Source organism: Opisthocomus hoazin, chromosome 4 (genome assembly GCF_030867145.1).
Source record: "Opisthocomus hoazin isolate bOpiHoa1 chromosome 4, bOpiHoa1.hap1, whole genome shotgun sequence".
Lineage (NCBI taxonomy): Eukaryota > Metazoa > Chordata > Aves > Opisthocomiformes > Opisthocomidae > Opisthocomus > Opisthocomus hoazin.
The window spans coordinates 42,372,834-42,387,729 of NC_134417.1; the positions used below are offsets into that span (position 1 = coordinate 42,372,834).

Genomic DNA, 14,896 nt, shown 5'->3' on the forward strand with positions numbered 1-14,896 from the left:
CAGTGGGAAATCTGGGTGCCCAACATTTCACAGGTAGTGAATGAATGAACAGCTGCCACAGTAAAAGCTTTTTCCTTCTTTTTCTGATTTACCTAAGCTGTCTAAGGAACTTGTTAGAGATGGACAACAGCCCTGAATTGGATGGCCACCACGGTGCCTACCTTAATATTCCTTTATCCCTGGATGAAAGCTCTGTGCTGCATCTCAGGGGTGAAAGAGAAATATACAGTTCTCAGCACAGAGGGCTCTCAAGGCTAGCTGTAACTCCTTGATACGACTACGGTACAAAAATCATTATTGCACGGATTGGCCTCTTCTCCTTTCCTTGTTCTTCAGCACTGGTATGACGGTAGTCATATTATTTGTTACTAAGACATTAGGATCTGGAAACTGCATTTAAAACAAAAATTAAATTAAATACATAAAAATAGAGAAAGAAAATGTGTTACACTACTTCTAATCTCAGCTCCTTCCAGATAAACTGGGGTACCTAACTTCCCATTATTCGGGTACGGTTGGGTTAGGGACTCAAAATACTAAAAAAAACATTGCGTAAAAAAGGAATTTCAGTTCAACATATTGAGTAGTGTGCTTATTTGTCTCTCCATCCTGCAAATTACATTTCTGATGAGGATATAGTCACGTCTTGCCACCAGCACATGAACAGAAGCAGAAAGAGAAGCTCTGAATGGTAATAACCAACCTCTGTTTGTCAGTTGTGGAGTGAATGAACGTAAAATGACCTGCATTTACGGCTAGGTCTTTAGACTGGCAGCAAAGGCTGCGTAAAGAATCACCTCTTTCCCTTCTCAATCTACATCCTATCAGCCATGAAGGAAGCCTCACCAGAGTCTGCAGCAAGAAAATCTGCATTTATCCTTATTGTTCATAATGATAAATGCCAGTGATACCTAGTGGAAGTGAAACCTCAGCAGGGACTATGCATCACTAGTAATAACAGAAATAATCAAGCTGTTGTTAGAACCAGACACTCAGACAGCAAATTCAATTTTTTTCTTATTTTCTGTCCAATACCAATGACAGCTACCAGCCATCATGCATTACAATTAGCTCATGCTGCAGGCATGCTGTCTGCTCTGGTGCATAACGAGAGAGCTGCAACAGAGAGCAGGACCTGGGGAAGAGGTGACGAACTATTTGGAGAGGTATCGCATATCCTTGCCTGTTGCTAAGGAAACCAGCTCCTTTCTTTGGAAAGACTCAAGAGCTGCCTCCTTCACACACCCACACTATCAGCCTTATTTCACTTGTAAACAAACGAAAGAGAAATTAAGACAATTGCTCACTTGCCATACAAATGCATACACTCCATATATCTAACGTTGGTGAGTCAAAATGAAAAGGTTCTTGCAATTGCAAAGGGATGCTATTCTTGCAGACGGTTTCGGCAAACAGCAACTGACTGCAACAAAGGTTGAACAAATTTCAGATAAAGGCACTGGGACCTTTTTACACTCCTTCAGTTACTGGGGCATTGCTCTTGAGTTCCTCTACCCTAACACCAAGCACGTGCCGTGGCCCTTCTTCCAGGCAGCTCATACTCACACACATTACTTCTGCCGCATCCCAGCCTAAAGAAGTGTCCTATTCTATTAAGTTTTACAACTGCAAAGTGTGCTTCGATTCTTAAATCCTCAGTCAACAGTAATTGTAAGGCAAAAGTGCGTCCCTCCCCTGCAGTGCAGATCTCTGGTGTACATTTGGAGTAGTTCTTCAATTGTTAGCCTAGACCCAAAAGCCCTCCTGCACTTCTCCATCCCATTGCATGCTTTCATCTGCAGGGAAGTTATGGAAAACTGAGCCCCAAAGCCTACAGACCTACTGTGAGCAGCATGCCTAAAGCAGAGCTGGAGACGGCCTTTGTCCCTCCAGAGAACCCTTCTAGCATTTCAGTCGATGGTGGGGCTCCACTAGTTCTAGCAATGGCAGGATGGCATCAGAAAAGGGAAAAAAAAAAAAAATTGAAAAAAAGAAAAGATGACATCTGTCTTTGCTCTCAAGGACCACAGTATAAATCTCTCCATTATTCAGTGCTGGAAAAATCCATCGCAAGCAGTGGGAGCACTGTGCATTGATCCAACACAGAATTAGCAATAGAGATGATGTATGACACTCTTTGGCAAAGAAAAGACAGAAATACAAAGATTCTTTGTGGACATTGTTGAATACCTTAGAGTGTTCCCTACATCTTAGTGTGGCCTCTGCAATTTTTACAGAGCCTATTTTGAAGTCCTATCCACTGCACAATGCTGTCACAATCTTTTCTCTCTCTGCTTGTTCCTGTGCATTAACTGCCATGAGATTAACACATACTAATTCCCTAAAAATAAAACATAAAAAATTTAGAAGTCTGTATTTTAGTGTGAAACCCCAGGAACACTGTCAGAAATCGCTCACATTTTAATTAGTGCTAGAGAAGTTGAATAAAACTTGAGAAGCCTTGAAAGAAAACCACAAATAAATGCCTGTCTTAAGACTCTTATGGCTGTTGAGCCTACCAGTGTTCTCTTCCCTCGATATTTGATCTCTCTTGGTGTGAATACTGAATAATTAAACAAGTAATTTGAGGAAGAAAAAAGCTTTTTGACAAAAGTGATTTTGCCTCTTAATTTTCAGAATCAAATACACACTGCAGGAAGTGTGATAGTATTAATTCTGCTATTAATTTAAATTACAGATATTCTGCAAAACTGAATGCTGTTTCAGTACTGGTGCAGCACTATTGCTTAATGTCAGAAGGACAACAGGATTTAGTGTTCCTAAGACTAGAAATTTTAAAACTTTTAAGCCCAAGTCCTGGCTCTCCCAGCAAGCTTCTGAAAAGTCTCGTATGCAATGTTCAGTCACGGACCCCTCCTCCAGCAGCAGGGGAATGAAACCCAGGGTGCAAAGCTCAATGTAGGAAACTCCCTGTGGGTAGCTAATAGGAAACACTGAGGAGGTGGATGGGTCTTGGAGCTGATATTAATCATATACTGTATACAACAGTGAAATACTATAAAAGCAAGACCTTAAACTTGCAAAAAAAAGAATATAGAATGTATAGTCAGAACCAAGCAAATTTCTTGCTTTATGCCCTTCTTTTTCATGCACTTAATTCTCTGTTCCTTCACATCTTTAAAGAAAGCACTGTAAGAAACACGGGGAATGTCCCCAAACAGCAGGGAACCTGGCAAGCATTTCCCCTGCTGTGCACAACATGGGTTAAAATCCTCACAGGCCAAGGTATCTGGGTTTCTCACACCATTGGAATGCCTAAAGTTGGAACCAGATCATAAAATCAAATTAAAAAAATAAAACCACCGCCACAAACAAGGGCTCCTTCTCCTCCAGATGTGATTTTTGAAAAAAACAAACCAAACCACAAAAGAACAAGCCTGAAGAACAGCCCCCTAGGTTTGCGACAAGCCCTTCCATGGCACACCCATCAGAAGAAGTCTCTAAGGCAGCTGGCAGGAGGAGTGCTTAGCTCTACCTTGCAGATGCTCTTGGTCCAAGATACTCCCCACTGTCAAAATGGAAGCGCTTCTAGGTAAAGATTTAAGTTTCTGGGTAACTTAAACATAAAATACTTGGACAGAAACTAGTAATATACATGTGGATCACTTCAAGATCACAATTTTGAACTTTGATCTCCTACTGCAATTGCAGCAAACTCTGTCTTGATCTGGCCCTACCATTTCATAAAACGCTTTTAAATTCCAAAGCCTTACATCAACATTAACGAAAGCGGTACTACACTTAAGTACCTAAAACAGTAGGGCTCTGTCCCTCCTGTTCCTGTCAAGCCCCTGTAAAAATGAGACACACAACCCCTGCAATGCTTTTCAGAAGCAGCAGCGTCCGCTGTAAAAAAAATTTCGCACTAAACGCAGAGGGAAACCTTCAGTACGAACCTGCTTCAATAGCGCAGTAAGCAATTACTGTTGGAGAAATAGTTTCTTCAGATAATTAGACACTTAAAAATTGAAGTTTTTTATGTTTATATAAGCACAGAAATTATAGATGGAATTATGCAAACAAATCTGTTATGGACCATGAGCTCCTGTCAGGTTGCTAACGAAGGCAGGAAGCTGCAATCTTTCTTTATAAGGTTCTCTAATGACCATGATAACAAACCAAATTTTTTTTTTAGTGCTGCACATTTCCCTTCCCCTTTCTCTCAGTATCATTTTATAGTGACAAAAGCTTTCAGAAGACAAAGAGGATGAAAAAGACTGGAAGATAACACTCTTCAATTATGCTGACACCTAAATGATTAAATTAAGTAAAAATTCAGTATTTCATTGTAAATTTGACTCTGACTTCTACCTAATCAAATTTCTAGACTCTGTTAAGCTACACTTTGTCTTTGCTTAAAATTTGTTTCAGAGATGCATTAAAGAGACAATTACCTCTTTTTCCTTACTTGAAGCTTTAAAGGCTAATAATACAGTACTCCATCAGAAATACTACCTTTCCTTCAAGACAGACATTTGCTGCTTACAGAAGATCCACGGATACTTATTAAGAAAGGACTCTACACCCAGGTAGTGTTCAGATATATATTTTCCTCTCATAACGACTTCCTTTTGTCCATGATGCTACTGTAAACAACCAACTACTCTGCTTTTAGGAAAAAGCAGAGATTTCCTATGCAATTTGAGCCTCCCTGTGCTACCTGGGCACTGAATCAGGTTATAATGGCAATATTTGTTTATTCTCAAATGCATGAGAAATCCTAAAATCATTACATTAATTGCAGGAATTAAAGACACCCAACTACGCTAAATATTATCACATTTTCTCTACAAATATTACAGTGTAAACTTATGACTGGAAGATTTTTCAAATAAACACTACAGATAATCTTCGCTCAAAACGCTCAAAAGATGATCTTCGTTACTGATGCAAAACACATGCCACAGATTTTTACCTTACAACTGTATGAGCAACCAAGCTAAATGCCTTTTAGAACTATGTCCCAAAACAGAATCTAAATATTATTTTTTCCATAAAATAACTGTTGCACTATGAAATTATCCGGAACACAAGACAGACATACAACAATGAACCAAAGCAGAAAAAAAATCATGTAATTTGTTGCAGCTTGTTCACTGTGAATGGCATTAAGAACAGTTGCATATCCCACTGGAATATTCATGCACTTATCCAGCTCATGTTTATGAAGCACTTTAAAGACGAAAAATCCTCGAAGTGCACAGCACTTGCTATAACGAAAGAAAATAGAGACACAGATATAAAATAACACATTGCTATCATGCTAAAATACAAATCCTTAGTGATTTATCATCAGTATATCTCTATTTTCTATTCAAACACAATAAATGGGATTGAAAGCTTCTGAAACTATCAGTATAGAGATAATTACTGAAAAATGAAATACTGATGATACTAAACGTGCAATTTATAGAGTACTACTAGATGGGAGTACTGAAATATTTTTGTCTGTGTGGTTATTGAACAAGTCATGTCACAGTATCTTAAGCATCATCTGTTATAGAGCGCAGAAATGAGTAAGAGCAACCTACCCAAATAGTCTGAAAAATAAGCATACTGTTTTTGAGAACAGCTGCCTGAACATGTCCTAAGAATCCATCTGCGACGTCCTATGCATGCCACAGCGTGACAGACACCGGCTTGACCCTGGCCCCACTCAACAGCAACACTCTGGACTCAAGAATGGTGCAAAAGAAGCATACTGAAAAGCAATAACGGTATGTAGCTGAGTGAAATAGAAGTATTTCTGTTTACAGATCAGTGCTACCCCATGATCAGGTATCATATTTTGGCTTGAACAGAAATGAACATCATTCAAATGGCAGAGGTTTTTAATAAAATCCTCATGGACAACTCTCTTTGTAGCAGGCTTCCTCCAGAAATGGTCACTTCTGTTCTCATACAAGCCAGCACTTTAGGAAAAAAAATAAAAAATACAAAATAAACACACAAAAAAGTTCTCATCCTTCTCTCCAAATGATTTATTGCTGCCAGAGCGCTAATCTAATTTTAGGTGAGCTCATCTTTTTTTCTGCCCTGGAGCCATTTTAACTTAATATTGCTCTCCTTCCAGAGCCATGAGAGAGTACAGGCTCCCTTGGCCACCAGAGATGCTGTGCTGACATTTTACTTTAGCCGTTTGCTGTAAAAGTCATCAATACCGCTCCGCTCCTGAAGAGACCTTTTTTAAGGAAAATGAAAACAAATTGCTGGCATTAGATCAAACTTTGACCTCTGCAGCCCAAAGTGGGGAAAGTAAGATCTGAACTCCTTGCTGCTACTTTGAAAGCTTCCAAACGTTCCCCCAAGCAGGCAAACTTTTTTATTTTGATAAAACATCTTCCGAGCCGCCAGGCTGCGGCTGCCTCCCTGTTCATGCTGCTGTACAAGCCAGCGGGCAGGTACGGGCAGACAGCCTGGGCTCCCGCAGGGCTGCCTGCACCGCAGCCATCCTCTCTCCGAAGCACCAGCAGCATGTGTTGCGATGTCTTTTGGGGAAACCATTTCAGATCAGTTCTCCTTCGTGTCTTCATTCTCCTGCCCCTAGTTATCCCAGACTCCTGCAAAACCTGCTCATGTTCCGAGCTGAAGGTGAGCCTGCGTGGGAAGGGAAACTGCAGTCTGAAACACTCTCTTGTTGATTGCTATTTTCCAATCGTGTACAAGTTTCTAGGAAGGTTTAAAAGGGTTTTTTTGAGGTTTTGTGTTTTGTTTTTTTAAAACTGGTTGCTGAAGGAAATATGAGCGTGATTACCAGCTTTTCCTCAAATAACTCACAGAGAAACTTACTGAGCTTGTCATCTAATTTCTATCACATCTGACACAGAGATGGAAGCTGCAAAGAAATGGCATTTCTAAAGTTTCATAAAAATCAGTGGCTTGAAAGAGAAGTGTGTCACAGCTCACCTGCCCTCCCACCATGAGCTGTCTGCGCTGTTTAGGTGTCACCAGTCATTCTGCTGCAGTGCCACAACACCGTCTCCTGCCCAGCAAGCAGCTACCGGGCATCGAAAAGGAGCCAAAAGAGATGAGGATTTTGCAGGTGGGCTGAAGCAGCAGGGCACACAAGGAGCAAAATGTATGTGGGTGCACAGGCTGATGGGAAGAAAAGCAGATGCAGCAACATTGGGCATGAAACCACCTGAAACCATCACCAAATCATTTGTTTTTTTGGTGTCTCAGTGGTTACAGTGAACCTCCTGCAATAAATCTGTAGCATAAATAATATATACTATAATATATCCTATTACTTTAATTTCTCTTTTATTTTAGTACAGATCATGTGACATTTTGGAATGCCAGTTATTTTCCAAATGCCAAGGGATGGAGCAGAACACAAATCTGAATGATCCTTACATCATCTCCAAGATGAGATCTGTAAGAAACTGTAAGCTGCTTCCTAGCACCCCATCACACGCTTGGACAACCAATACGGAAAAGCATCTATCCAAGCCCAAAGGTATGAACCAGCTTGAGGAATCTGTTCTCAGCCAAGTCTCTGAGAATAGCTAAAGGCTTAAAATCGTCGCCACAGCAGGGAGTCTAAACCATAGTTGCAACGTTTTCATTTTTAAATAAGAGATAAGAATGATGTTTCCAACTGAGCAGGCAGCTGAAAGAGGGAATCATAGGAAAAGACTGACGTGCTAGAGATTTTACACAAACTCCTTGATTCATGTTTTCCAAACATGTAAGGAAAACAATGCAGTAAACACAGAAACAAAATTAGCATTTGCATCTCCGCATTGTCTGTACTCCAACATAACAGCTCCTGTGCTACAATATATTTTTGAAGCTCAAATAGCTGGATCTTCTCCAGAACACCACTCAAGTGCTTCAGACCATCTCTTGTGCACTTCATTTACTGTAATCTCCACTATGCTATGGACGTAGCATTAAACTGATAAATATGGTTTTATAACAACGCAGCAGACGCAGATAATGTCATCCAAGTTGATTTGCACTTAGGTTCAAAGACCCACTATATAGAGATAATAAATGCGGTACCAGACTGTCAGGCAGGAGAAGTCAGAAGAGACAGACGACCTTTGCGCAATATTTCATCCCTTTCCTGCTCAGGAATGTATAAATACGAATGTATGAAAGCAGACACAGTCAGTCACCACCGACACTGATCAAAATGCCACCAATTTTATTAAAACAGCTTAAAAAAAAAAACCCAAACAGTAATCAATTGCTTAGTTATAGCTGTGTTTGCTGTGTCTTTGTCTCCCTGAGCGCCTGAGAGAATGTGAACAAAATTGCCAGCAGTCGCATTACAGAGACAGGTTGACGGGCTGGATGACCCTGTAAGTCTTGTTCACGTCTCGCGTCTGGGCTCTTGAGCTGCATCTTAAAAGACTTTCGTATCAATGCCTTTGCAGGGAACCTGCTTTGCCATTCAGAAGGGTTTCTGGCAAAGTCCAACAGAAAGATGAATGCTTTGTCCTACCTGGCACGTCTGTCTTTACAAGCCCTACAGGGGAACAACACCCCCCACACACCTTGGAGTTACTGTTTGAGACACCCTGCGAGGCGAGGTGTGCACTGAAGAAACAGACAGTCAATAACTTAGAAAAAAACCCCTCCAAAACCAAAATAAGTGTTTATTCTCTTGAAATGCAAGGACCCTTTCACGAGCACAACCCCTGCCCTCCCCCAACACGCACCAACCCAACTCTGCCCATGTCCCTTTTACTTTGGTGTCATCAGGAGTGGCATGACACAGCAGGAAAAGAGACCGGTTCACTGTGAGACCTGCTACTCACTCTCTTACAGTGTAACGGCCCCCCTTCCAACCGCATGTCTCTGCAGGGAGCTGGTGCTGATGGGCACCAATGACACGGACCACCCTGCCGCTCCTTGGGCTCGAGAAGAGCAGAAGATGGTGGAGCACGACCAGCCCTTTGTGCACCAGTGCAAACCTGTCCACCATGTAGAGTCTTAGAAACTTTTGGGGAGTTTGCATGATGCAGAACGAACCGCGATGGTTGGCTTGAACATGCAATGTGACTGCTCACATCGGTTTCCTCCCGGCTCTCTCTGTGCCCGGTCACGTGGAGCACGGACACTGAGGACATGGCACCGCGTGCAGGACAGCAGCGGAGAACGCAACCTCCGCTCTTCCATTGCTCGGCATCTCCAAGCAAAGGGTTTCTCAATTTGTAATTTTCACCATATTTTCAAACAGAACAGCGACCAGCTTTCTCCTGCGCTGTTCAAATTCAAAATTAAAACACAACCAATAAGTTTCACTAGCAAAGGCACTGCGAGCAGCTGAAGAAATGAGTAACAGATGTAAATACCTGCTTGCTGTGCAGTCTGTGGGATCTGTTGACTCCGCTGTGCATTGTACTGAACTGAGGCAATGGGTCTGTACTGCTGAGTTGTTGAGGTAGGGTACTGACCAGATGGGTAATAATACACTGGCATCTGCAATGAAAGAACAGCAGCTAACTACGGACTCTAAAGCTCAAAGATTCACAAAATAAAACAGAAGTGGAAGGGGAGCAAAAGGTCAAGTCAAGGATATTGGTGGTAACAGTAGTGGAGAGGTTTGCATTGTGTCTTTTCAAGAACTGCTCCTTGCTTTCAGCTTTGCTAGGAAAAGGACTATCAGTGTCCAAATTTCTTCTCAGATGCTTTAAGAAACAGAAGAAAGAATTTTAATTGAAAGAGACAAAAACATACAGGACACATAAAAACCTACACACATATACCAAAGAAATCACAGTAAAATAGCAAATGCTGCAGAAACATGGATGCAAACAACACCTTCCGTATCAACATAATACATATACACAGCATGTCGAACCATTAACTGAAATCTGGAGAAAATGGTCAATTTGAAGCCTGGAATAAAAATATACAGCAGTGAGACAGAGAGAAAGATGGAGTGTGTGTGCCTTAACACTTACAAGAAACAACTATTAAATTCACGCTTTTGTTTAATAGCTACATCCTTCCTCACATGAACATTTTCCTGTAAAGCCTCTCTCACATTTGGTGTGAATACAATTACAGTTCAAAAAACAATCATAGTTGTTTTCTTGCAGGAGCTCAGGGTAGGCATTGAGTCAGTAAATTCTGCTAGGTGGGCTTTTTTCTATTATTATTGTCATTATAGAGCAACATGTACTACAACACCTTATCATGTAGGTGAACATAGAAGTTTGAGGGTGACTGGAGCTAAAGATTTTTCCTATACATGCTATACCACCATTACCGAGTTATTTGAGATAAACAGTTCTCAACTGACCCTCGGCAAGTTCAAAGCACTCAAAATTTTTCATTTTCAGCTGCAGTGGATGCTGCAGGTACCTGACAGAGTTCAGCAAATTATGGTATCAACAAACTGCAGAGGAGCACAGGCTTGGGAGAACGTTGCTTCTCTCGCGACTTTCGGCCACGTCTGTCAGCACTCCTTTATAAATCATACAATGAATTTTTTCTTCATGAGTAGCATTTATTCTACTCGGACATAGCAAATGCTTTCCTTCTTTTCATATGAAAATAAGAACTGGTTTTGCCACTTTTATTTCCATGGAGGGCATGTTCGTGGAACAGCTCATTCAGCTTGATCACCCATAAAGTATTAGCAGAGTAAAACTAATTCCATTCTTTTGTAAACTGCTAGCACATCATAAGAAAGATCAGAAATTTTCCTAGAGATAATGTCAGATGAAAAAGAACAGGCATAGCTATAAAAGATGAGGTCAGAAGAGGATACGTATGGCTAATTTGGCAAGTAACACACTACTAAACAGGTAACTGTAGTGGGTAAAGTATCAGGATCAACAAAGCAGGATTCAGCCATGTTGGTGAAGACCGCAGACTGACTGTCAATATCACCTGCCACTCAAGAGGCTGAATACCCATTCATTCTTCAAAGTCTATCCATTTTCTCTTGAAGCAATGGAATTTTTTTTTCCCCTTATCCGCCCCCCTCCCCACTAATATCAGTCAGAATCAAACAAATACCAGAAAGACAACAATGTTTGATTGGAAAATGTTGTAAGCTATCCTCCCTCCAGACAATACCAATTGACACCCACTGGCTACAGCCTGCCCTGGAGTCATCTGTTTTGTTAGAGACTGAAGTGACAAAAGCAAAATGCCTCTGTAAAATGGACAAAATCATGATAAATCTGTTTCTCTGCAAAGAAAAGCCACAAGGTACAAGACAGTTGACCCAAACATTTATGGTGAAAAAATCGCTCCTTAAATATCATAGCAGTGTAAGCAAGGGATCAGACAAGTTTAGTGTGATAACCTCATCTTGTGGAAACCTCTACAGTAGGAGACTTAAAAGAAGTGAGAAGACTCAGCCTAAATAAAGTCAATGCAAATAGCTGATCCTGCCTTGGAGCAAGGGAACAGAGTGGACATCCTCTCAAATATTCTTTATTTTCTATTACTGTATTCTACAAATCAAAGAATATTAAACCCCTCTGGAAATACCCTCACTTATCCTCGCTACAGCTTAATCTCACTTAAAGGATTTAAATTTATTTGACGTATCCTCAACTTCCTCATTTTCCTTGTGCAGACAAGCTCCTAGATATTTCAAAATATAGAAGCATATGAGAACAATGCAAATTATCTCTTGTGGGAAGAGCATGGAGGTTTTAACTTTAAAATTTAGCCTAAAGAGTACAGGTTTTGAAGTGAGGTTTATAGCTGAACAAGCTTGGCAAAAAATCATATGCATACACTGAAGAACTCAGAGTAATTTGGAAACACTTACTTGTTTTTATCATGCAGATAACACCCCAGAGTTAAAGGGCTTTCTCCCTTCCTCTCATTTTCTCAGTTCATTGGAATACATTTGTTACATATCCTATTTAGAAGCTTATCAGACTGCAATCTATCAGCCTGAAAAATATTAGTAGGAGGAGTACTGGGTAAGAAAATCATTTCATTTAGAAAGATTAATGGATGTATTTGCTAGTAATCATGCACACATGACTTGCAGAGAAGAGGTATAAGGTTTTTCCGACTGGTTGGTTGATTTTTTTGTGGGGTTTTTTTGGGAAGTGTTTTTTGGTTGTGTGGTTTTTTTTTTTTTTTTAAAGATATCAGACATTAAAAGAAGGGCTTGATATAAAATACAGACATGGATAAAACAAGTCTTTGGTGGTTGAAGGGTCTGGAAGGATCCATTTTCATTTATCTTGAGTACATCTCCACGTCAGTAGTTGAAACATGTTATTTGTCCTTTCTGGTACTACTTTAGTGAACAGTGGAATTAGAGGGATCAGAGACTTACATTGTCTACTCTGACCCTCTTGAATTTTTCAGTTTCTCATTACATCAGTGTTACTAACACCTCTACTTATATGTTCTTCAACAAAAAACTTTACATTTCTGTAGCAGCTTACTGACACACTAGATTATATTTGAATTGTTTTCCCATGTGAATGCACCATCTAACCTTGGACCTTCTGCTACTATAACATATCTCGTTTACAGAACCAGGAAGTTTCCACTACACTAACAACCAAGCCAACACAGCTATATGGTTACTTTTAAAAAATAAAACTAAAAAATGCCCTTCTAAGACCATAACCTAAACAAATGCTGCCTTCTTTAGTCTAAAAGCATTGTTTCTTGATCTTAATCCTGGACACTGTGAAAAATCCCCCCCTCTTTAATCACTACCCTTAAAATAGTTGACAGATGACCCTTACCCCCATGAATATTCTTATTTTGAAGGCGAATACCCTCCTTGTTTGTAGGCTGACCATTCCAATGCATCTGCATTTTTTCCCTCATATATAGCATTTTCTTTATTTAACTGTAGCGGGATTGGGCACATCACTTCAGAGACACTCATGAAACAGCACAAAGAGGTATTACTCTTTCCGCCTTCTGATGTGCTTTGTCTCTCGATGATGGGCAGAGACTCAATCGAGCACTGGCTTTCTGTTGTTTTTTCTTCAGTCCACCTACAGTTTGACACCCATTACCCTCAGACCGCCCTCTAAGAGTATCCCTTAAATTCACAGGTATGTTGTTTATATCCGCATGGTAGGAACAGGATTTCTCCACGTTTCAGGTTGATTTTACTTTTCTAACCTGCCTTCTTACCAACTTACAGCTTGATTCTGCCATCTGACAGGTATTCCACCGTCACTTAACACTGGTGGTATCCAGTTAGTTTTGGATTAATACCTTTATCCAGACGATCAGTGATGCTAACACTAGTGCTAATGGCAACTACAGTTGCATAAATGGGAGTGAAGACAACAGAAACCACAATGATCTACAGACACACAGAGGTGCCATTTCCTACCAGTACCTAACTGATTGGGGTGAGCTGCTCTTCAAGGATTCTTCTCTTCCCTGCCCTCATCCTCTATAATAATCACAGTAACAGTATTAAAAAAACAATGGCCTGTGTTCCAACAACTGCAGGCATGTCCTCCAATACTCTGAGATCATCAAGGAAAGATCCACTCACTTGCAGTGACTCCCCAGCCTTTTTCACCTAGAGGTGACGTGCTATGAATAAAGATTTTGTCTTATGGTAGCTACGGACTGTCTAGGAGGGGACTTCTGCAAAGAGACAGCTAAAATTAACGATGACATAAAATTCATTTGGGTGAAAAATGCTTCATCATGTGCATTACTTCTCTCAGATCCTCCCAGAATTCACGCCATCTCACTTCTGGACATCATTTTGCCGGTAGAGCTTCCACAAAGAATGAGTCAGAGGTGCAAATAATTTTAAAGGGAGTGTATGCTTTCCCATTGGCATAGTACTCGCAGTTCTCCCATTTCTTCATTTGCAAAGGCAGAGCAATGACAAGCACCAATGAGAGAATGCTGCAAAAACCCAACGTGGACCCTTGTTGAAGTGCCTGGGCCTATAAGTGCTACAGAAGAACCATCACAAAGAGAAGGAAATTGAAAATAGAAGAAAACAGAGAAAGTGAAGATGTATCTTTGATATTTGGGATACAGACAGCAAAAACAGGAATTTGCCGGTAAAAGTCCCTTTCAGCAAACTCAGACTAATGGTTGGGTTTGGCTTTTTGTTTTCAATTGGCTGAACAAAGACAGATCATTATTTTCAGGTTATTAAATCATGACTCTGTTGTCAAGCTGGGGAACAGCTGTGATGAAAGAAGTGGCAAAAGAAATGCAAGTGGTCCTCTCACCACTTCTTAGGCACGCCATTTCAAACCCAGTCTGCTTCTGATTGGGTGCAGACTGGGAGAGAGAACCTTGCAGCACAGCTGCAGAGCTATGTTAATTGAACTTTAATACAAAAGCTAATGATCTAAATGCAGCACCTTTGGATTTGTAGGCTTGGAGAGAGTTTCTTTCTCCTCCTTTCAGCTCCCAAAGGAAATGATCATACTCGCAGGACCTCCACCCAAGTTCTCCTTGCTCTGATATTTTCCAACAGCATAAAAAGCCCCACAGCCAACCCAACAGAACTCTATCAGCAGTGCATTTACAGGAACCAATTAGCCATTAGCGTCAAGCCTCTTTTTTACTGGTATAAATTCAATAGCAACATTTAAGATATAAAAGTGCTTTTACATTGATTGCATTGCATTGATTAATGCATCACATAATATTTTGCATGCATTACCAATTTTATTGCCTTTTTTTTTTTCTTTTTCAGTCTGTCTCAGACCACCTGCTTTGCCATATGAGAGCAACCTTACTATTGCTTCTAAGCCCAAAAGAGTAACAGGTGATTCAGCTTGCCAACAGCCACTGCCGCAGTGAAGTTTTGCCACGGACAGGACAGGACAGGACAGGGTGTCGGTATCTAGCTGCCCCGCACAGAAAGCTGAGCTGCTAGGGCAGAGGAACTGCTATTGACCAAGGCTTTGCTCATCTTTTCATAAGTGGGATCCCC

At 40.7% G+C, this 14,896-nt stretch overlaps 1 protein-coding gene across 23 annotated transcripts in view; it reads right to left on the reverse strand.

Annotated features, from left to right (window-relative positions):
* Positions 1–14,896, reverse strand: part of ARPP21 (cAMP regulated phosphoprotein 21) — a 255,713-nt gene that overhangs the window by 29,891 nt on the left and 210,926 nt on the right. For all 23 annotated transcript variants that reach the window (XM_075418775.1, XM_075418768.1, XM_075418770.1 and 20 more), the window contains one exon: positions 9,327–9,453. In XM_075418775.1, coding sequence (XP_075274890.1) covers positions 9,327–9,453 — 127 coding nt within the window. The remainder of the gene's footprint in view (positions 1–9,326; positions 9,454–14,896) is intronic.